The sequence below is a fragment of the Anopheles moucheti genome, chromosome 3, assembly GCF_943734755.1.
Source record: "Anopheles moucheti chromosome 3, idAnoMoucSN_F20_07, whole genome shotgun sequence".
Classification (NCBI taxonomy): Eukaryota; Metazoa; Arthropoda; class Insecta; order Diptera; family Culicidae; genus Anopheles; species Anopheles moucheti.
This window is the reverse complement of record NC_069141.1, coordinates 8,061,074-8,084,326: the sequence shown is the minus strand read 5'-3', so window position 1 is coordinate 8,084,326 and position 23,253 is coordinate 8,061,074. Positions and strand designations below refer to the sequence as shown.

The following is a 23,253-nucleotide window of genomic DNA, read 5'->3' as shown; positions in this document are numbered from 1 at the left end:
AGAAAGAAAACAGAAGAAAAAATCACGATATGTTTTGCAAATGTGTGTCCAGGGAGAAGTGAACAGCACAAAAAAAAAAATCATTACTGCACGCTGTTGCTACTCGAAGCGGGTGATCAAAACATTAGAAAGAAAGCAACGTAAAAAAACATAGATGAATAAAGAAAAAAAACAACCCCAAACCACCCCACACACCGAAGAGAGTACCGAAAGAAATGTGGTACGAACGAGAGACTTGCGCGATGGCGAAGAAAGAAACTCTCAACACGAAGCGAGATGAAGCGAAAGCGATGGGCGTTTGCGTGCTGGTGGAAAAGAGAGAAAAAACGAACAATAAATCGGAGGCAGCCAAACGAAGTGCCCGAAGAGTAGCGTGCAAAAGAAAGGTACCCCGTCGGTGGCACGGTAGTGGAACAAAATGGTTTAACATAGTTTTATAGCTGGCCACGGTATCATACGCCAGCAGGCCGTCTCGTCGTCGACAGCAAAACCGAACCGAGCAGCTCCATACGCATACGCGCGGCCCGCACAACAGTGCACCGCGTAAGAAGACTCGATTTTACAAGTCCGCGCGCGGTATGTTTTTGTGATCGTCCTCAGGTTGCCGCTTCGAGTCACCGTAAGTGCAAGAAAAAAAGGTTTCTCGCTTGTGCGATGCTGTGATTTAAATGGGACAGTGAAGACTTGCTCGAGGGGTCAATTAAACGATCGTTATCCTTAGATTTGTTGAAGGATCGATTTAAAGGGTGATCGTTTCCTCAACAACTGTACTGTGGATCCGTACGATCATTGGTGAAGTGTAATACAGCAAAAAGGATCAATTTATTGTGCATGTTTTTGTGTGTCTTAATTGTGTTTTTTTTTATTGTGTAGAGTTTGTGGTGTATTTTGATTTGTTTAAAAGAAAATCTTTTCCAGTGTTTCCCGGGCAACAAGTGTGATTCAATTAGATATCGCTGACGAGATATAGGATAGAAGAAGCAAAAACAAACACACACACACACATATATCTGCAAACGATAATTTGCACCCCGCCAAAGGGGGGTGAAAAAGCAACTCCGCGACCGCGAAAAACGAAGCCGACGAGATCGCTGATTATTATTATTATTATTTCTGTTTTGTTTACGGTTACCTTAGTTCATCGCTACGAGAGAAAGTCCTGTGTACGTACGGCAAACGAGAAAGTGTTTAAATAAGCAAAGAAACGATCCTGGCACGAGCGGGAAGAAACCAGTAAGGAGTTTCCACAGTTTCCAGCCAGAGTGTGCCGCCGAACGGCCGAACGGACGCGAAACGTCCAAAATCAGCCACCACCGAACACCGACCGTAAATGAGTACGGCCGGAAAATGGGGCTCGCAGCAAACAATTTGACTCTGATCATCCGTAAGTATGGCAGGAAACAGCCCGCGAGGGCGTGATTGCGTTGACTCCCTTCGCTCACGATAAGGGGTTTACGAAACTATCAACAAACGCACAGCTTACACAGTCTGCGGTCGGGCAGGGTGTGCATCATTTTCTCTCACCCTGCAAGAGACGGAGGCTGGAGTGCGTATGTGGTCAACCTGTTTTCCGCTGCGTACAGTGCGCCCCAGTTAGGCCGAGAACGGTGCAATTGAAAGCACATTCCGGCAGCTCCAGACAGGTCTATGGGGGGGATGGGAGGCCGCCCGTGTGTTTTGGATGCCGCTGAACGAGTTTCTTCTATTCGCTGCGTGTGCGTATTTGCGTGCACCGAACAAGTGCACCGAACACACCAAAGAAGAAAAGGTGCAAAGTGGCACATTATTGTTCTACCTGAATATATAAATATATTGCCATCAGCCTTACCACCCCGACTCAGGCTTTTCTCACCCCGTGCGTACAATTAAGAACGCGCGTCGCTATTTTTGCGGTAATTTATTAAGAGTTCCCTCTGTGTGGTGCACCGGGCTATGGGTTGATCTCACGCAACCGATCCGATCACCGTTCGTACGGGATCATACCACACTCCGTAACATGCCGTTACGCGCCTTTGTAGGACAGTTTTAATCGTATTCTGACCGACGGGAATGCTTTCTATTAGAATGCTTTTTTCCCCTCCTTGTGAGGAAAATGTTGAAAAATAGGAAACCTCGGACTTTCAGTTCAAAAGGGGTACTAACAAGCCTCATACTGCCATTCGTCAGCTGGACAAACAAAACGAGATGAAACATTTATTCGAGATGTGATCATTCGGTGGTGAAATTACATCCACTTTTAATTCTCACTGAGGCCCTCCAAGGGAAAGACTTGTTTCTTTTTGTACTTTACCAATTTATAAAGTACACGCAGATAATCGTTTCGAAGGGCTTGCCCTAGTAACACGTGTAGAATGGCATTGTGGCAAACAAAACGCCTTACATTAGCGCACGGGAACCCTTCTGGGCGGCATTCCAATTGAAGAATTAACCGTCACAATGTTGGAAGCGAATGGAAGAAAACCAGCCGCGCTCTCACCTGCAACAGCCCGAGATCCCGTTAAGCGTCATCGCGATCGCCGCAACGTTAATTGCTTGTGAGTGGCTATAGGGTCTTGCATCTGTCAGTCCCTAGTCCGTACCGGTAACTGTATCTCTGTGTCCGTCACTGTATCATCTAATTGAAGAGTGCAACTACAATGCCAACCTGGATGCCAGGTCCAGACGATCGCACCTTGCCATTGTCCGGGTGCCCTTGACCAAGTCCCAGTGATTTATAAGCAATGAAGGTTACGCGCACGAGTGCGACTACTGACCCAATCCTTCACGGCGACCAGCACGGGTTGCGATGTGCAGAACCGGATGAGAAGATTGATCAGCTTGGCGATACGATCGGTATATACTGTATATATTGTAAGAATTTTACGCCTATTACGTTACCCCTGATCGGCCAACCGGGGGATAGGTGAGGCATCTATGGTGATTTGGATCATGTTTTGGCATCTTCACGATTGCCTCACACAACCGAAACAGCCAAGTACCGTTTTTTTTTTGCTCTTACTCATCTCGTGAATAGATTTCCATCTAGCCCGGCAGCAGCGGTTCTTTCCTCGCCCATTGCCCGGCGCGATGAAATGAAGTCATTAGTATCAGCAGGAATTTTATTTCGTTTCGTTAGGATGCCAAGAGCAAGCAGTTTTGGCACCGTCCAGCCACCAACAAACGACAGCCCACAAGAACAAACGATAGATATTTATAGCATCCGGTTCGTTGTGGGTTTTATATATCACACAAACCCGAGGAGTGGGGGTTCTTACGGTGTGGGGTTCGAGAAGACCCTTTCGCGCGCGGTACAGCGCTTGCGAGCCACCCAATCAAGTCTGTCGATACAGTCACTACCATAAGTCAGCCGGGTTAGGCCGGATCACATAAAGACCCGGCGGAATTTTCTCCACCAAATTTGTCCGTCTCGCTCGGTGGTGTGTGGACGCATTCATTAATATCTTAATCGCGCACCCCACCAACCGCGAGAACCGCACTGTAACGCTGAGGCTCGCTAGCTGTAAAATATTCTTAATTAACTACCCCTTACACTTCGGCTCTTTCGCTCGCTCCCTTTTCCGTATTCCTTCTTCAACCGCTTGGTTGTGTGTTGTATTTATCAGCACCGTCGTTGTTACCGGTGACGATATCATTTCTCATCGAAATTATGTGCCCGGCGAAAACTTTTCACCCCGCCGCATGCGGGATCGGGATTAATGCGGTGCGGATTTTATGATGCTTTCTGCACCGATACTGCGCCGGAGCGTTCGGACCACTGGAGACCCTATCCACTTGCTAACCATTTTACGGGGGTTACAAAACGGACACGTTTGTGTGCAAATTTATGATTGGTGCGCTTCAACCAACCGGTTCATTCCTGCTCTTTCGCATGGCACTGAATATGTCTGCCAAAGGAAATGACAGTTTTCCGCAATTTTGTGGTTGGCGTGTTGGAAAACATATTAGCGGAATGAATAATCTTAATATGCTAATGAGAGGTGTTTTTTTTGGTTCCAGGGTAGGGTCGGTTAGTTTATCTTGCCCCATAAACTCCGTGCGACATTCGCTAAACGCTGGGAAGGTATTTTGGGGTGGAATTTTAAACATGTTATCGTCGTAAGAATTTGTGGAATTTTTCTTTTTCTTGTGAGTGCTTGCTATAAGAGCAACCAAGAAGTGTATGGGAGAATGTAAAAGTAAAAGATTATTTTTAGCATATGAAGCCGTATCTAACGGCTGATCTATCCAAACCCGTCAATCAAACCGTACTTTGTGCGATCTTATCCTGAAGTTATTCGAATTATGCACCACAAGGGTGAACTACAAAGAAAGCTCCAGAACTGCTACCGAATCGCAGCTAAACGGATTCAATTGCGTCACTGGGCCTAATCAATCATGATCTATTTTTTATCTACCATTCAGCACTTCCCCCGATTCGCGCCCAATCAGATCGCCCGATTGGGAAACATACTTAACCTGGAATTTAATTAAATAATCTTTCATCTCCCCTCGCTTGATTAGCTTCATTTCCTTCTTCCGTTTCGGGAGAGCCTCGCGAACAAAAGAAAAAAAAACAGATCGCACCAAACACCTATCGGACCTAATCAATTCATCGGCTTCGTACGCAACCGCCGGTCTAACACCGGAGCGTTAAATTGATCAAACTGGAGGGAAGCAAAATATAGCTCGAACCAACCGCTCTGCGCGGCCCCGTGTGCAAGGGAAGCGAGGGCACCGTCGATAACTAATTAACCGACTGACTGACTAACCGATTGGTTGCCACAAATCTGACAGCCTCGCGCGGCATCCACGGGAAGAAGCGCACGAGCTCAACCGATTTTGATTCCCATAACCCATGCCAATCCGGCCGCGTCTTTTGCTCACCCCTATTTCCCGAGTGCAAGCTATGTGGGAGATTTAAAAAGCATCAACTCATCATCCTCATCAGTAAGGGTTATCCCCCGCCCGACAACACAGCCACACACCACAACAGCGCGGCGCCCGCGGAGGTGTTCCCCTTTTTCCCGTTCATAATATTAAAATGCACGCTGCAACGCTTGCTCTTGATCGGGCCCACCATCCCCAGCCCCTTTCACTAATTTGGCATCATTTTGGCACCGACACTCTGCCAAGGCCAAGGGGGTTGCCCTTACACCGGTGCCGATACCTGCTGCGATTAGTGACGGCAGCATAATATGATTATGATCCGGATTTTATGCAGTCCCGCGCACGCTCGGCGCTCCCATTTTCGGGCGGGAGGCACGTTTGCTGTGAAAATCTCATTCAAATGCTGATGAGCTTCCGTACCAGCGCTACAGCACACCACTCGGATGCGGGTTGATGGGTTGATACGGTGAACTAAATCCGAACGGTGCTGTGTATCCCGCAGATATTGGTGTCTGGCTTTGTTTTTTTTTTTGTTACTCTTGGTTCCTCTCGCCACGCTCTTATCATACCGGGTGTGACTTACATCTGTATTTTGCCATTCTCTTCCGCTTCCACGGGCTGACTGACTTTACTTTTAGACAGGAAGGGTAGCGCAAAAAAAAACGGTGTCGGTACACCTTGAAAACCCATGAGTGTCAAATCCAATCACCATCGGGAATTATGCTCGTGCTCGGTATTGAAGTTTTCTCACGCTCCCAATGTCGCCAGCGGGAATGAAGCGGATAGTGGGAAACCTGCTAGCCTAAAGCCACCCCTCGCCAGCTGGGGGAAACAACATTGAAGATCACTTTATGAAATGGTACTCCAGCCGCATCCATCCCGTTTCGAATCCAAAAATAAACGGGGGTGACAAACACAACAAGCAACGAAACGTCCGTCAAACCGATTTCCCAAAATCAACTACCGCAATAACGCTTTCCATCTTAATCTCTGCTCCCGTTACAGGAATATGGCTGGCTGTAATTATCTTCCAGTACGGTCACAGCGAGAATGTCGAGCCGAGGGCACTAGAATTATCAGTAAGTAGCAACCAACGAACTACAAACAAAAAATAACACAAAACATTAGTTAAGGGAAAACCTTCTCAGCAGACCAGCACAGCAGAAGGTACACTTGCAGCAAGAATCTCACACTTTGCGGCTTCGTCAGCCAGGCGGCAGCCTGGGGAACTGTTTGTTCTTTTCCAATCTCGTCTAATTATATCTAGACCGACAGCAGGGAATGCAATTAACGAAATGCACTTTGCATGCAAACGTCGATAGGGCTAATTAAATTACCTTCAAACCTTCAAACCACCATCATTATGACGTCAGTGGGGGATGAAAATCTTCGGCATCGGTATCTTAATTTTCATCTCCAGCCTCTTCTTGAGAGGAACCCTTTTTTCTCACGAAACCAAACGATGTTCATTACGGCAATTGGTTTGTTTTAGTGGTTTTAGTGGCTAGAAAAGAGAAAGAAACTTAATAAGCAATCATTGTTCTGGAAGGGAGAAGAATTACATTGCTTCAACCAATAATTCCCATCTTTTGCTTTCATCTTGTAAACACTAGAGAACTATAAGTCCCCCTTTATTTTGCAAACTATAACTTTCTTGCTCCAGGAACTCATAATTTGTAATGAGATATTTGGATCTCTCGGGAAAACAGAAAATACTCGATCTGCTCAAAATGATACCGGAACACGCCATCATACATTCGTGAAAGGAAAGCAATAATAACGTCCTCAGTAGCGCCCTGTCTGCAGAGAGTTCAATCTTTTCGTGTCATCGAACCATTTGCATGCCTCGTTTTGTACAATCTTTGCACATTACCGTGGATGGGTAACTTATTTACCGCCCGGGGTACAATCAACAGCAGTCCGATCAGCATCAGCAGACACGATCGCGTCACCGATCCAACAAGCAGATTGGTATCATAATTGACCGAGTGATGAGAGTGTTTTTTTATCAGCATGGTTTTTTTTTCGTTTCTGATCGAATGGTTTGTTGCGAAAGGAAATGGCTCTATTAAATCCCCCCGGGTGTGCTTTCGTTGCGGGACCAAACCATCAAATGTTTACAAAACCGTTTCCTGAACTGATTCATCGATCAGGCAGGAAAGATCATAATTTTCCGGCACGGCAGAGAAAGGCCTTTTCCCGAGGAGGGAGAAGTGCGTAAAAACTGACCCAAATTGTACGCACAACCCAATGCCCAATATCGGGCGGATCATCGGTAGCGATCGACATTGCAATTTGCAACCGAAACCGTGGGATCACCGGAAGCGATAAGAAGCGTTACGCAATGCGGTCGCTCTTCGCTGCCTTTACTGATTGAGCTGTTTACATTTACAGCGGTAGTTTCTTTACATCCCATCGCGCGGTTGAAACAAGTTTTGCTTTACTATTTCCGGTGAGGATCATAAATTAATAAGCCTTGGACAATGGTACCAAATGTACGCCGAGTGTTGCAAAATATAGCGCATGCATACAGGCGGAAATAATAACCGCCCGGGAAAGAGGTCAATCTGGCGCCCAAAAGAAAGGAATATCATCTCCACTACCGACGCATCAACCGAAAGTGACCCCAATGCAATGAGGAAAAAATACCCCCGAAAAGGAAACATGGGAAACCCTGCACTCGATCTCGATGTTGTCTTCCCTTTCCGGACACACCTTTGGCACCTTTTTGTGTTCTTCCGCCAGAGCATACGGCATAAACGCTTTACTATGTAAGCAACAGAACGATAGAGGAAGAGAGCGAGAGTTAGATAGTTTCGGGAAATTTTCATTCCTGCTGAATAAAGGCTTTAAGGCCCATAAACCTATTTGTATCGTTTTGTTTACATCTTCTGCCCAATAAGGAAGCAAAAGTGCCCCGTTTAGGGTTGAAAGCAAGTTGAAAGGGTTCGGGGCCAACAACACCCTGCGGTGCTACATCTCCCAAATCTCGTACGAGTGAATAATTCATTTGGCTTGCGGCGCAATAGAAAACCTGGCGCTACGCGGCCAGGGATGGGCGCACACTCTCCGGGAGGTTAATGTTTTAATTTAACACTGCTGATTCATTAAGAAATAGAAATTAATCTATGAGCTGGTGCTGGCTTAAAACTTCTAACAATAGGAAAAGGGGATGATTAATTGCCGCACTTTCTTTATCTGCTCCATCTTGGGTGATCATCGAATCCGGGCCGATTCAACACCTATGTCGAGATAAGTTTTCCACAAAACAATTCATTAATAATAGCACAACTTCCCTCAATTTCCCTTTCAACCCATGCAAAAGGAAACAAACATGCGTAGCAATTTTCTTGTACAACCCAAAATAAAACATAATTCCGGTGCACTTTTATGTAAATATTATGCAAGCAGCATCTATCTTCAACAGAAACAAAAACACCCAGCCCCAATCTCGGCTAGTTCACACGCACTGTCACATGCATCTCGGTTCCTTTTTTCGCTTGTCTTACAAATCAGTGCAGTTTGTTTTTACTTTCATGTTAAACAATTATCGCCACCATAATTTCGTACACAGGCGCATAATTTTTGTGCAACGCCCCGAAAGTGGCAACCTTCGGTCGAGTGTGGCGTGGCAAGGGAGGCCGCCCCAGCGCTGCTTATGCAAAGAGAACCCCTCATATCATAAATGGTGCGAGCGTGTGCGCCGTCTTATGGTATGCCGAGCGCTTACGGCCACCACCGTGCTGCATGAGGAAGTAATTCACCGGGTCGGATCATAATAATAGGCCCTCGCGAAACTTCACTTTCGGATGGAACTATTTAGACGAGCTTGGAGCTTGAGTTGCTTACGGATTGTATTAGTTGGCAATTTTGTGTACGTCTGCGTGGTCAAAAATAAAACCGTAACATAACACCGGGTAATGACCACCGCATGTGCGACTTCCTGTTGGTGCACAATGGTAATTGCCAAAAGGGTGCACAACGGCCGACAGCGACGAAGGTTCAATTGCTTTTCCACTCCCACAGACATTCACCCAGAGAGACCCAGACATCAGTGTAGGAGTGAAGCCGAATGAATAATCGAAGTGAATAAATAAATCTGAATCTTTATTCCAAAGATTCGTGAATCCTCAAGAATAATTATTATTCCTCAAAAATTTATGAATCCTCAAGAGTTATCAGTTCCATAGATTTATCATCTCTTCGGAAACATAACTTTAAGAGTATTTTTAAGCTTTTTGCTTCTGAATTAAGACACAAAAAGAAACAAATATTAACATTATATTTCGGAATATTCATTAGTTTATGATAATGATCATTAGGCTGATGAATCATCCTCTATCAAGATGAATCTTGAGGATCTATAAACCCTTGAAGATCTGAAGGAATCTTTGAGGATTTATTCATCTTTTGAAAGTCAGCTTCTGATTTGAATAACTCCTTACTAAAGATTTATATGAATGACTCAAAAGATTCATCAAAGGTTTGATTCATTAAGCACAACAGTAATTCAAACATTCAAAATTGATTTGCAACAAAGAAAGCTCGTTACCGGTTGCACACATCTCGTTCAGCCTCGTTCTTGAAGGTTCGTTGTGTAACACAATCAGTTCTTTCATCACTTGCATTGGCCGTATCGGTGATCGAAGGTATTCATCAGGTGTTGAAGCAGATCGCCATCGGCAACTCCATTCACAAGCGGTTTAACACTTCTTTTCACAATGTAAACAAAACACGCGCGCTGTGTGCACTGCAAACTGGAGGGGAAACAAACATCAAACAATACTTTCTAGGCGCAGACAAAGCCGGCAGCAGCATGCATATCAGGTGGAAAGTTAAAGCACACATAGAACGGGTACGTCCCCCCGTTCACGGGGTGGACCGCCAATTGTACAAAGCGCAAGGTCTAAATACATCACATTAGGCGTGTACCCCACGAGCGGGAAAATCTACAAACGGCCGCTAGGAAAGCCCCATCAGTGCAGCAGTTTTCACTTGTAGCACGTTTTCCCCCAGGTTGTTCGTCTGCTCTGTTCCATTTGTGATGTTTGCGGTTTTAGTGCTGCTCCATGTTAAACATCGAATTAACCTCTCAGTCGTTTTTATTGATGTGGTGGCAGCCTATACACACACCGAAGGCTTTTTTTCATCACTCGCTTACAAGCCGAGATGCCTGCAGGGAAATTCACAACCATGCCCTCCTTCTCTCTCCTACGAGATGAGCTGACTTACTGGAGCACTTTTGCTTTTGATACTACCCCGGTGGGAAGTGGACGGCGAGCATAAACTATGCCATCCCAGTAGGGTTGCATAAATATGTTATTAGCCTGCTCCAGCGTCCAGCGTCTTCCCACACATGCAGCTGAATGGTTATGCTTGCACGGTGCTCTTAGGCCTGTCAACTGGATCTCATTGAATGGATTGTCTTCTTTGCGTGTGTTTTTTTTATTTGCTGCAAGGAAAACCCTTTGCATACGCAACGTGTGAATTGAATGCGAAACCGGTATGCTATTATGCGTCGGCAATCCCAGGAGGGAACGCACACACAAGGAATGTAGTGCACAAGAAGCTTGCAAATATTCCTCACAAAAGGGAGAACTATTGCTTTGTTTCTTCAGCTACTTTTTATCTCCTAATGCGAAGGCATCGAATAAACGGAAAGAAGTGTACGTAACGTGACTATCTCGAGGCAGCTCGTAGCCGATCGTACGCTTTTCTATTCCTCGCAAATCAATCCATCAACGTAACGGATCTGGAGAGATCCAGCTATAAGATTAGCGCAATGCCCAAACCACCCAACATTTTAAACGATCATGATAACGATCAATCAATCCGTGATTAATCTTCACGATCACTGCACAAATTCCAAGCGCTGGACAAAGGTACCACCTTTTAGGAGCCGAATTTATCGTCTAACTGCTTTGAGCATAAACATATCTCTGACGGTGCGGAAGTGATAACGATCAGCACGGTAATCGACACGGGTTTCACCATCACCGGGTCACTCCATCAGAAGATCTTTGCCAATTCGCAATTCTTTTGTTTCTCCCTTTTTTATCTTCCTAGCTAATTTATCACGACAACTTCGTTCGAGTGAGATGGGAAATTTGCAAAACGGAACGATCAACGCCCGTCATGAGGCACAACAAGATTCGACAGAAAATGGGTGTGATGAGATGAAGAATAGCTGCAACCCATCATTTTGCTTAATTTAAGCACGACATAACTAGGTATTTCCCTTTGGGGGTTTTAGTTGAAATTGTGCTCTAGTTCCATATAAAGTTGAACTTCCTATGGCAACCCTAAACAGGTCATTATCTACGTCACCACTCCTCGGTAACTAGGTGATGACAGATGATTAAAATCTGCCCATGCGAGTTGGGCCATTGGTTGTCCAAAAGCATGAATTGATATTTTAATCTTAATAATAGTCCGGAGGATTCGGACCCGTTCGCCAGAAATTAATTTCCACCTGGAGGCCACCGAAGTTTGTAGCTGTTATGCGATGAACATCCATGCCAAACATCTTCAAAAGGACACTAAGAAATGCAAAAAAAAGAAGAGTAAAAACCTTTCTAATTAAATTAAATTCCTATGATGGAACGTGCCCCTGATAATGGACACATTTAGCGTTCCTAAGCGTTGTTCAAATAAATTAGCAAACTTTTGCCCCAGATTTGTCGCTCACACGTCTTCATCTGCGTGGTGGCAATAATTTGTTAGGCAATAATTTTCGTACTTTCTCACTTGTTGCATACAGAAAAATGCGTCATTGCAAGACACTTGCTCTGGTTGGTGATACATTCAGAGAACTCCCGTACCGGCGACGAACTCGAGGGGATTGTAAATCTTGAAGTAGATAACATCGGCGGCAGAGCAAAGAAAAGGGTGCTACAACTTTAATTGAAACTCTCGGTTCGGGTTACTATGCATTATTCATCACGTCTGTCGTCTAGTTCTTGCCCACCGGGTCAGAAACCTTCCGACTAACCTACTGCTGACCAGTGACCCAGTGGGAAAAACTTCAAACAACCAACATTATGGTCTTTATTGTGTGTGTGTGTTTTTTTTTCTTAATTCCATGAGCTAATATCTGGAGAGCGGACATTTAGACTTAGTCCATTAAAAGCCCTCCCAGCCCCAGACTTTATCGTCTCGATCGGTACTCCGCCACCATTCTAATGCCTTTTGATGAGAGTCCCAAAGCAACTCGGACTAAGCAAGAATGCTCTTTAAGGTACGAGCGTTACATTGCTGAAGGTTTTCCTATTATGATGAACAGATTCATCGAGCTGACCTTTAAAAGAAGACTAATTTCTAGAATGGTCCAGCTCACTAATTCCACACTCTATCTCTCTAATTAGCTGCTTGGGTGCGGTGACTGGACGTGTCTATTTCTATGCTAAACAAACATAATCATGGTAATAACACACTTCAGGTGTACCGAACCGGTATAACTAGCTCTTGACTATTGGTTAGGAAGCAGACAGCACGATACCCTGGAATAGCACTGCGAAGTGACAATAATCTTTTAATTGCCGTCGCATTAACTCTCTTTAATGCTGAGAAAAAAGATATTAGAATTCGACAATGATTTGGTGTACGATGATTCTTAATTCCAACAGAATCTTTCGAATGCTAATTATTGGTTATTTATAATGCCTAACGGCATCAATATAATTAGGCAAATATTATGGAACACAGACACACCTGTCCCGCGAACATAATCGAACCTAATCGTTACAGTTTCTACCTGCAGCGAGCGTAGAGCAAAAATCTCTGCAGAGCCAATCGTCGGGAAAAATGTAGTCGCCAACCGGCTTCGATTCAATTACACAGTCTGATTGGCACGGACGGGTAATATGATCAAGTGCTTGTGCTCAGGAGAAACCCGAACACACACACAGAACAGAAACGCAACATCGAGCGCATTTCTCCGGCCGAATCACGCGAAAACGTTGTTTGAAAAGCAGACAGCAACAGGCAGCGAAAAATGAAAAATAAATTCCTCCAGTAATGCTGACTGGCTTCTTTTTCGCGTTTGCATTTTACGATCTGTGAAGTACAGCTGGATGAATGCTGGGCTAGGGAGAAGACGAAGTTGACATGAAACTAAAACAACAGGGAAAATTCACCACCTGCTCGCGACCGAATCAACGGAAGCTACACTTGTTTGAAGGAACACAAGCGAAACAAGCTTTCCACGTTAGAAGTGCAAAAGACAGATGTACTGGTATGAATATTATTGCGTGCAGTTGAACTGATTGAATCGGTTTTACATCCCCGTGCTCTGGAGCATAGTCGAATGGATCTTAACCGTGATACATGATATTTTACATTTAAATACGAAGGTGCAATGATTTTCTAGCCCAACGCTACACATCTAAACATTTGCTCTGGAAGATAAAGCATTAGCTAATCAATTTTTACAGCAGAAGAATCGGTTTAACAAGCTACATATATAATCCTCATTTAAACAGTACAACAAATCTATTCCAAATTATTCCAAGCGCCAACTAAAACCTGCATCCACATGCTTAGACCGACGATCAACTCGTTTGTAATTAATAAAAATCAACAACTCTTGATCGTTTGCTGGCATCTATCTTCACGCGACTTCACTAGTCGCGGTCTGATGATGGCCACTGACCGGAAAATTGTGGCGTTTAACGTTACAATTAGCGGGTCACATGTACGGCTCGCAGCCCCAGTCCCGTTGTTGGCGACTAACATGCATCAGCGACCGTACGCGGTGATGTTCTTCGTGTCTTTGTTTTAGTTTTTGCTGATATTAATCGCCGCTTGCCATCCATGCATTTGTAAGTTTGATATTTTGTTTGTTTAGCCAAGTTTTGCAAGCACGAACGATGAGGATGTTCAACACTGAGCATCCTCACAAAAGCAGCACTCGAAAGGGCGTAAGATTATTATCAATTTGTTGTACCGGTAATTTGATGAAAACTGTTTTCTTTTCATTTTCTCTAATTTTCAAACGTACCATGCACAATTGCTTCATCTTCATCTCTTATCTGCCCCCTCTTACGGAAAGCGTTGCCTCAGGGGTGGGCAACGGATCAAGGCTGTATCAATGCGCGCGCTTCAAGTTGTTTTTCTTTTGCTCCACAAGAGCCCTAATCATGGGTTTGTGGGTGTCCGTCCGTAACGGTAACATTCGATGCGTATCGAATTTGGCAAACCGTTTTTGCCAGGGGAAAGTCATCGGTGTGGATATGTTCTTATGTTCATGAGTGACTCTCCCCTCCATCTTTTACGCGAGCAATCGAGCATTCGCTTTCTTTTCACTTTCATGTGCAGATTTTATGCTTGCATGTCATGCATGCAACACCATCTATAATAAGGTTAATAAAATGATATTATTTTATAGAAATCACGGATGATAGTCATTAATAGTGAGAGATCTCCATACCGGTTAAGCTTAGATATTATACCAAAGAACTTACCATTAGCGACTTTGTTGTCTTCCGTGTCCACATAGGTACCATGGCGACCGATACCGTATCATGTGCCCCAACAGCAGCTCCAGCAATCACAGCAACCGCAGCAGCTGATCAGCGTTGCCAGCTTCGACACGACGAGCAAGGATGAACTGGTTCATATCGCACAGCACAATGCGCAGATCCTGAAGCAGTTCAACCAACCGATCGCCCAGTACAGCCAGCACTCGCAGGGTGGCATGAAGGTACAGATCACGACACATCAACAAGCACCCGGACCAAGTCCAGCCGCCTCTGTGCAGCAGCAGCATCATCAACACCATCACCATCACCTTCAGCATGGTGCACCTTCCTTCGGCCATACGCCGGCCGGTCCGCCCAAATACATGACGACACCGCTGCTGCAGACGATCTATCCGGGGGCACCGCACAAGCAGCAACAGTCACCGGCACAGTCCAAACCGTTCGTCAAGTCCGATCAAATCACCACGCTCAATATGGTGCACAGTTCGACACCGAAGATCACGGCCGCTATATCCTCTCACGGTGCGGTTGGTGTAAAATCGGCCAAGTTCAACGGACAATTTAGGTATGAATCATCCAAACCGATGCCAACTATCTCATTAGTCCTATTTCAATACTCATACGGTAACATTTTCTCACTACGCTTTACAGGGACGTTCAGCCGACGATCGTTCAGAAATCGACCCTAAAGCCTCATCCGGTGATGAACAAGCTACAGTCCCATCTGGGCATCACGGGCTTCCGGCAGAAACAGCCAGTCGCTACTAGTTCGAATCGATTGGAGCATTTCATCAACCCGAATCACCTCTACGGGACCTACATCCAGTTCGGTCAATCGCCCGCCCTCAGTCCGGCCTCCTTGGCGCCCACCAAGACGAAGTACCTCAGCCAGTTGGGCTCTGGAGTGCCCACCTTCGACACGCAAACGCTCAAGAGTTTCTTCAATGCGCCCGGGTACACACCGAGCGTGGGACAGTTCAAGAAGCTTAACTTTATCCAACAGCAACAGCAACTCCAGCAAGGTGCGGCTAGCGGAAAGTTCTCCTTCCCACACTTCAACCAAATACCCGCAGACCTAGCCGAATTTCCGAAGAAGTACGTAACGCCCTCATCGGCGGAAAAGGAACTTACCAAGACCGGTTCGGGTGGACTCGACTCGACTCCGCTCTTTCCACATCTTCCACCGAGCGTGCTGACACCGTTCTTCCAGCAAGTTCAGCAGCAACAGCAGCAGCACAGTTCTTCGTCCAGCTTCATCTCCGGTAACAAGTACAACAACTTCAATCTGAAAACACAACATCCGGCACCTCCGGTGGCATCCCAGTCTAGTTCAACCGCAGGGTCTTCCACGAAGCACAGCTTCACGCAGGGACAGTTCCAGTCGGACCGGGAGCCACTCAGCAACTTCGGTAGTCAAGTGTTCGGTGGAGGTGCGTTCAGTGCTTACAGCACCCAGCAACCACTGCCGATCGAGCATAAACCGTACGAAGTCCTTAAATTTAAGGAATCTCCAGGAAAGCAACTCTCGACCAAGTTCAACGAGATACACGATGAGTACAGCAAGAACCTGGTCCCACCGCCTCCGAGCACCCAGCAGGCATTCTTACCAACCGTGCTGAATCACCTGGCGGAGTCGTCCCCGAGCAAGGACCCGATTGAAATTCTGAACAAATACAACATCAACCCTCACTCACCACTACAGGATGCTAATCGGTTTAGTTACGACTTCCCCCGACCGACTCCGGTGTCACATGCGGCTTCTACCAGTGGTCCCGTACCGACTACCGTCAGTACGACTACCACCACCACCACAACCCAGTTCCCGACGGCGACAACCTTGCCAAGGCAGCAGTACTATCAGCACCATTACAGCCAGTTCCAGTTCCCGGGAGAGCAAAGCTTCCACAATCATCAGTCCTCTTCACCTGTCCTGGTCACGCCTGTAAACGAGCTCAGCGAGAACGGTTGGTTCACCAGGGAAAAGTACCTCACGACGGAGAAACCTAACGTCTTCAAGAATCTATTCCGCCCGGTGGAGAGTGAATACAAGCAGCACAAACTAATGCATCCAGCCTATACTGGGCTGCCACCAAACCGGCGACCCACGGCAACAGCTTCCTCGACTACGACGTCTACCTCTGCCGGTCCCACCACCAACTCTCCGTGGGATCAATCGACCGAAGAACCCATCATAACGCATAGCTTCTTCACGATCGAGGACGCGATCGCTGATCCGACGCTGATCCCGCCGAGGTCCAAAAACAAGTATAAGTACACGACGGACGCCGAGGAAGAGAATCGTCAGGAAGATCTGCAGCTGGAAATCGTTACCATTGGACCGTTCTTCGGATCGGAGGAGTCCCCTATTCAGCAGGTGGTAACGACACCTGCTCCAACCAGGGCCCAAGGTTCGAAGGGAGCCAATGGACAACAACACCGTCGCAGACGTCCCAAACCACATCATCAGAGCAGTACTACGACGGAGTACACCACGGAGCAGGATTCCACGGAATCGACCACGAACGCCATCAGCCCAAGCCTCAATACGGTGGATAATCGAAACCGAAATCGTATCCGTTTCCGTCCAAAGCCCGTTACAACCGTAATATCACCGATCGCTGCTATAGTGGAGACGGAAGCGGCCACCACAAACCTACCCACTCCACCACCACTGCCAACCTTCGTGTCTAGCGAAGAGTTTGACGGTGCGGTGATTAAAAAGTTCCGCAAGAAGCCTCACTTCACGCGGAACCGTTTCAACGTGCTCAGCCAGCGGGAAGAGGAGAAAAATTCTGTCCTCGACCAAACGGAACCCTCACTGGCAACGCCAACCTTAACTACGATTTCCTCCACCAGCACATTGACGTCCGCGGCCGCTAGTGTACCCGCGGAAGCATCACCCTCGCTTCCACCGCTTGGCGGAGGCTTCCGATCACGATACCGACCAGCGGCCCCACAGCAGAAGGGTAAAGATTCTCAGGAGGACACTCAATCGATCAACGGTGATGGGTTGAAACTGAACTCCCGTCTCCCGGGTCGTCTTCCACCGACGGCAGCATCGTCCACCGTTGCCACCTCGACCGACACTGCGTCGGTGGCTCTGTTCAATTCGGACGAATCGAACATAAACTCGTCCGAACCACAGAATCGAACTCGCGGCGGAGAACATAACCGACCACGGTTTAGCATCAAGGAGTACCGCAACAAACTGAACCGTACCGTAACCAGCACAGCCGGTCCAACGAGCACCGCTGCATCGCCAGTTGGTGATCTTGAAACGACAACCGCACCAAAGCTCCGTTTTCCTACGCGCAATCGCTTCCTGGTGAACGCACGTCTCAATAAGACGGTGGAATCGAACGACATCGTCCCGACGGGCACTGGCGGTGTCACAACGGAAAAGACGGCCAACGAGACGACGACCAGAAGTTCGTTCAGACCGCACGGAACGCGTACGTACAATCGATTCACGGTGAAAAAACCTTCCACGGAATCTCCGCAAACTTCTACGGCCGCGGGCACTGCGACGCGCGGTCAAGCATCCAACGGAGCTAACCTAGCGACTCGCGGACGTACTAAGACGGCCTACGATCAGGCAGTAGCTGCCAATCGTACACTAGCCGCCGGCACGTACAATACCACGGCATCGCTTATTAACAGGCGACCACCGAAAATCACCTTGCGGCAGCGCATTCAGAACTACAACCGTAAGAAGGAGATGGAACAGACAAACACAGCAGCTGGCGCTGCAAGTGAGGACGCGTTGAAGCGCGGCGACGAGGTAGCTGACATTCCGTCGGTGGACCAGAACAGCGTGTTGGCATCCTCGGGCGAACTGAACCGCCCGATCGATGATCTAGGTACGCTTGGCGATCGGTTCGAATCTTCCAACAGCGGCACGGACGACGTGACGACACGGTCCAGCACGACCGAAAGCTACCGACATCACGAAACGGCTATAATGAAAATATCGCCCAAAGACCCGAACAGTGCCACTGCCGCCACCAACGGCGAAGATTACGATCTGAACAGTGCGTCGTCGGACTATTCGAAGCGCGTGGTCGAACTAACGCTGTCCGGAACGGGCACGAAGGATCGGGGTAATTTTAAGTCCGTCAACAAGGGTTTACTGTCGCGCAAGGTGCCAGGATACTTTACGCTCGCCACCGAGGATCCCATTCTACCGATTGAGGCATTTTTCCCGCAGGTGAAAAAACCGAGCGGTGGTCTAGCGTGATCGGTGACACTAGCCGCTTAGATAATTGCAATTTTGCCAGTGGCTTTCGCGTCAGAAATCCCTGCCCTTGCATTATCGGGAACGACATCCCTCCTTTTAGCTCTACCATGCATGTAGAAATGTGTTTGCTTTTGTAAAGGTGTGTGTTTGTGTGAAAGGTATTGGACTTGAACGCCCGTAGTATTTAAATTGCAAGTATTTAACGAGTTTCTATAACCAGACCTAACGGAGCTGGGTGATCGTCGCCAACCACCAATCGGGAGCATTACTTTTTATTGGCGTGCGTCAACAATTTACGCTACCCGCAGTGTAGGAGTTCAAGAGTAAGATCGTGCGCGCGTTAAGGGATCAGTTCTCGAGCGAACAACCGGGACTGACTGGAACCGTTAACAGCCACCTTCGTCTTATAGTACTGTAAATTATGCAAAACCTTTACTTTTAAGTGACCTTTATAGGATAGTAGAAAAGAGCGACAGAAATGGGATGGAAATAGTGGTTTGTCGCACCTTAAACGATTGGGACCCATTGGTACACGTCCTTTTTAAATTCGCAAAGATTTTATTTATTCCGTTTACTATCCTTTCCTATTTTTACAATTCGTTCGATAAGATGCTACCTCTAACTTTAAGCGCAAACGCGCAGTGACGTTTTGTTACGACGACGTTACGTTCATGCGTAACGATTTGCGAGCAGGCTAACGCGGCCTACTTCCGATTGTCCTGGTGTTTGTTAGCGTTTTATTAGTCGTCTTTCTTTTTTTTTAACAAAACACCTTGTACTATACCTAAGCTTAAGCATTATAAAGCGATTACTCGTGCGCAAACGGAAAACAATGAGTAGTAACGAGAAATGGATAAAAAAGAAAACAGATAATAAAGATTTGTAAATTATCGATGAGCTACAACAGGAATATCCTAAATGGTTTAAGATCACTCTCATTTCATCATCTCATCTCTGGGCACGCTCGACCATATCCAATGTGTAATTCCAGAAAACACCCATCGGCAACAAGTTCTTTACTTTGGGGCGCGTTTCAACGTTAGTGGCCGTGAGCATTAGGCTCAAGTCCTCTGCGTACAGTACATCCCCAATGTGCTTCACCAACTCATCCGTTTCTTTTCGCTCCATCGTTCTCAGTATGTTGTGCGTAAACTTTTTAAATAACTGCCCCAGTCGGCGACGCATGAACCGCACCGCCACGAAGATTTCACGCGGCAACTGGAACAAGTACTTCTGATCAATTAGGAACTCTACCGATTCCTTACCGTCGATACATCCACGAGTTTGCAGATTACCGGTTCGTAGTGTATCGCTTTTGTCGATTCCACACATCAACAGCAATGTAACATCGGAAATGACGGTGTTGTCTATGAGCTGAACTTGAGCATCCTTCGCATTGTTCAGTACGTTCAGCATGTGATCTTGCTTTCTATTGTAAATTACCCATTTCGCTGGCAGCTGATCCACTTGTGCCACCGACAGAGGATGGGGTTTAAAGATCTCCGATCCACAATTTGCTGTTAGTTGCTTCTTCTCAAACTCCGCCATGGCCAGCTGGGGATAGAAGCCGGCCGCCAGACAACCCTTCACCATGTGCCAATTGCCAGCGTTAAGGTTCAGCATTTCGGTGTTATGTCCACGGCCACACTTTACTATCCCGAGAAGACGTAACAAAGACATTAGCTCCACGCGCGCATTAGAAATCGCCTCCATGGCTCCTGGTTTGAGACGATATTGGACCATCATTTGATCAGTTTGGCTGGTTTTGCATTGACTCCACTGCTGGTACAGGCGTAACAGTACCATAAAATCGCTATAGGTGCGGCTATGCAACGATAGTTTTAACCACATTATATCCTTCTCACCCTTCGCGTCCAACGGCTCGACGAATGGATCCCCCACCTTCAAGGCGGCCACAATAGTGATCATCGGATCAAGACATCGAAACAAAATCGAATAGAGCAATGCCTTACCCAGATGGACGCTGATGCCCAGCTGGAAAAGCAAATTGCCCAAGCTGTTTGGTATGCCTAGCGGTTTTTCTATGGCTCCGATTTGCGTAAGGGTCTCCAAGGAATCGGCGATGCTCATAGAACATGTTGAGAATAAAGTGGAGCAAACGAATTCTAACGCCGAGTCAGATCGATCCGTTCTGCGTACTCGTTGTCGCAACACAAGAGTCTTTAGTACTTCCTCGCATCGTGCCATATTGGGTAATGCTCTGGTAATAGGTTTGGAATCTTCACCAATTTGCGGTAAATAGTTCTTCGGGTAGAGCATGAAACATTTCCGCTGTGCTAGCCACATCAGAAACTGGGATCTTTGCGCAGTAGCCAAGCAGGATCGATCGAAGCATATGCCCTTCGCGTAATCGCCGGAACGGTGAACCACTAGCCCGGTGTCCACTACATAATCTATGTCTAACAGCGACGACACTAACTCCAATAGTGGTCCCGCTGCTAGAATCACCACGTACATCTCCGGCCTAGCACGGGTCGAAAACAATACATTTTCTTTCAACTCTCCCTCGGTAAGAAATTGATTGCAGACCACAAAACGCACCAACGTGTTCCGTGTTCCGAGCTTACTGCGTCGAAGCATGTCGTAACACTCGAGAACGTTGGAAAAATCGGGCAGCATCACGAGTATGTTCCCCGATACACACCGACTGCAGATATGTTTTACAGTCTGCTCCACTAATTTCTGATCGACGACGAACGGATTGTACAATTTGTGATAAATTTGGCACAAAAGTGACCTGTGGGTTGCCTCACCTTGGTACGCATGGTGAACTGTATGCAACATTTGCCAGCATACATTTTCACTTCCGTTAAAACACCAATTCATAGCTTGCAAGGATTTCCTTCCCACTATGTACGGATTGGCGCCCAAAGACAGCAGCTCTTCAACTACATCTACGAACCCTGAGCACAGAAAAGGCAAAAAGGTTTGCGTTAAAACTAATGGCGCTAATAGATTCATTCACTTACCTTTCGCACTCGCGATCATAAGGGCGGTCAAGCGAGTTTTCGAATGTTGATAGTCCACCATATGCTTGTTGTACTCCAGAAACCGCAACAGTACCGTCGTGAACTGTTCCGCATCTTCGTCGAACCAACACCGCTCAAGCAGTAAGTCCATAATTGCCGTCACATTTCGATTGGGACTATAATAGCCATACGCACGTTGGATTTCCGCCATCAGCATCAGCGCATTGTCAGTCTGAGGAAGTTTCTTTTTCATACTTAAAATCGACTCATGAGTGCAAATGTTCTCTAAAATCTCGTCCAGATAGTAATACTCCACTCCGTGCGGTTGACTTGGCAAGTAGTAGACGGTTGGTTTGCCGAGAGGTACGCGTACCACCAGCGTATCCGTGGAAAAGAACTCACTGAACGGCGATGGATCATCACTTCGCGAGGACAGCAGCACCAGATTCATTGTGTACAATTTTAGCAATTTTGCAACCAGAGAAAGCAGTAAACTCATCTCGCTAGGATGTCGATCACCACAGTCCACAATCAGGTGCGTTAATCTGTTCAGAACGTCTATGAAGGAATTGTTCAGCAAAGAATATATCAGTGTCTGGGTGGTACAGAACACTACGTTGTTCATTTCTCCAACTTGCGCATTTATGCACAATTTATAGCCCGCTGTGGTGCCGATGGATTCGTTTCGTTCCTCGCATATACGCACTACGGTAGCCAGCGCTTCCACCTCTTCTTCCATCACGTAAATCATGCGGCAGGAATATTTCCTCATGCAAGCAGCTTCCAGCAGATGGTGGACGATTTCCGTACGTTTGCCACTATCTGCAGTACCTTGGACAATAGAAACCCTCGAATGGGCCAAACTGAAGAACATAGTACGGGTGTTCAGGTGCTGATATGCTGGTAGCTGCATACGTCGATCCATGGTGGCCGTATCATACTGACAGGCCGAAGGAATATGCGACAGATGTGCCACATTTTTATCGATAAACCAAAAGTTCCATGTTATCGGTATCGTGAACCGTACCCTGAACCGTTCCTGGAGATTTTCCGACGTGCAACATTCGGCAATTTCAGCGACCTTATGTAGCTTCTGTTCCGTCGCTATCGAGAACTGTCCACTACCGGCAGATTGAACGCGTTTTATCACCAGTCCGACTGTGAAGAAGGAATAAACAGGAATGTGAATGATATTGGGGTAGTTTCCGGTAAAGAGGAAAACACGCTCTACATACCCGCATTCTTCATGGGGACGATCCAAATGTTGCGAAGTTCTTCATTGGACGCCAAGAACTGCTGCATCGCCTTAACCACATTCGGATGAATCTCGCGAACAATTTTCACTTCGGGCACCTCACTGATACGCACGAAATCTACGATCGATCGTAGCACCGAAAGCTCGTTTGCATCCATTTCCGTCAGACGAAAATTTCACTTTATTTTTGGAAAATGAAAAACGCGCACTTCACCGACGCCGAACACCCGCTAGTATGCGTGCTATTTTGACACTAACATCCGTTGCTATTCAAAGTATGCACTCATCCGATTCCGCTGGGGAAAGGACGGCGCGAAGCAGGCGAACGCCATTGACGTTTACAGTGCATAGTTGAACTTACATAGACACTTGAACTTGAACTTACAAGACTTTTCCGTTAAATTTGCAAAATATGCGTAGCGAAAG

General features: G+C 46.7%; 2 protein-coding genes across 2 annotated transcripts; one reads left to right on the top strand and one right to left on the bottom strand.

The window, feature by feature from the left end:
- Positions 1-1,347: 1,347 nt before the first annotated feature.
- Positions 1,348-18,582, top strand: LOC128304909 (mucin-5AC-like). The gene is made up of 4 exons (XM_053042152.1): positions 1,348-1,384; positions 5,872-5,945; positions 14,363-14,910; positions 14,997-18,582. The coding sequence occupies exons 1-4, from the start codon at positions 1,348-1,350 to the stop codon at positions 18,580-18,582; spliced, it is 4,245 nt and encodes a 1,414-aa protein (XP_052898112.1).
- A 948-nt stretch (positions 18,583-19,530) lies between these two features.
- On the bottom strand, positions 19,531-22,985 carry LOC128305952 (3'-5' RNA helicase YTHDC2-like). The gene is made up of 3 exons (XM_053043596.1): positions 22,808-22,985; positions 21,573-22,730; positions 19,531-21,506 (listed from the first exon to the last, which is right to left on the bottom strand). The coding sequence occupies exons 1-3, from the start codon at positions 22,983-22,985 to the stop codon at positions 19,531-19,533; spliced, it is 3,312 nt and encodes a 1,103-aa protein (XP_052899556.1).
- Positions 22,986-23,253: the final 268 nt, after the last annotated feature.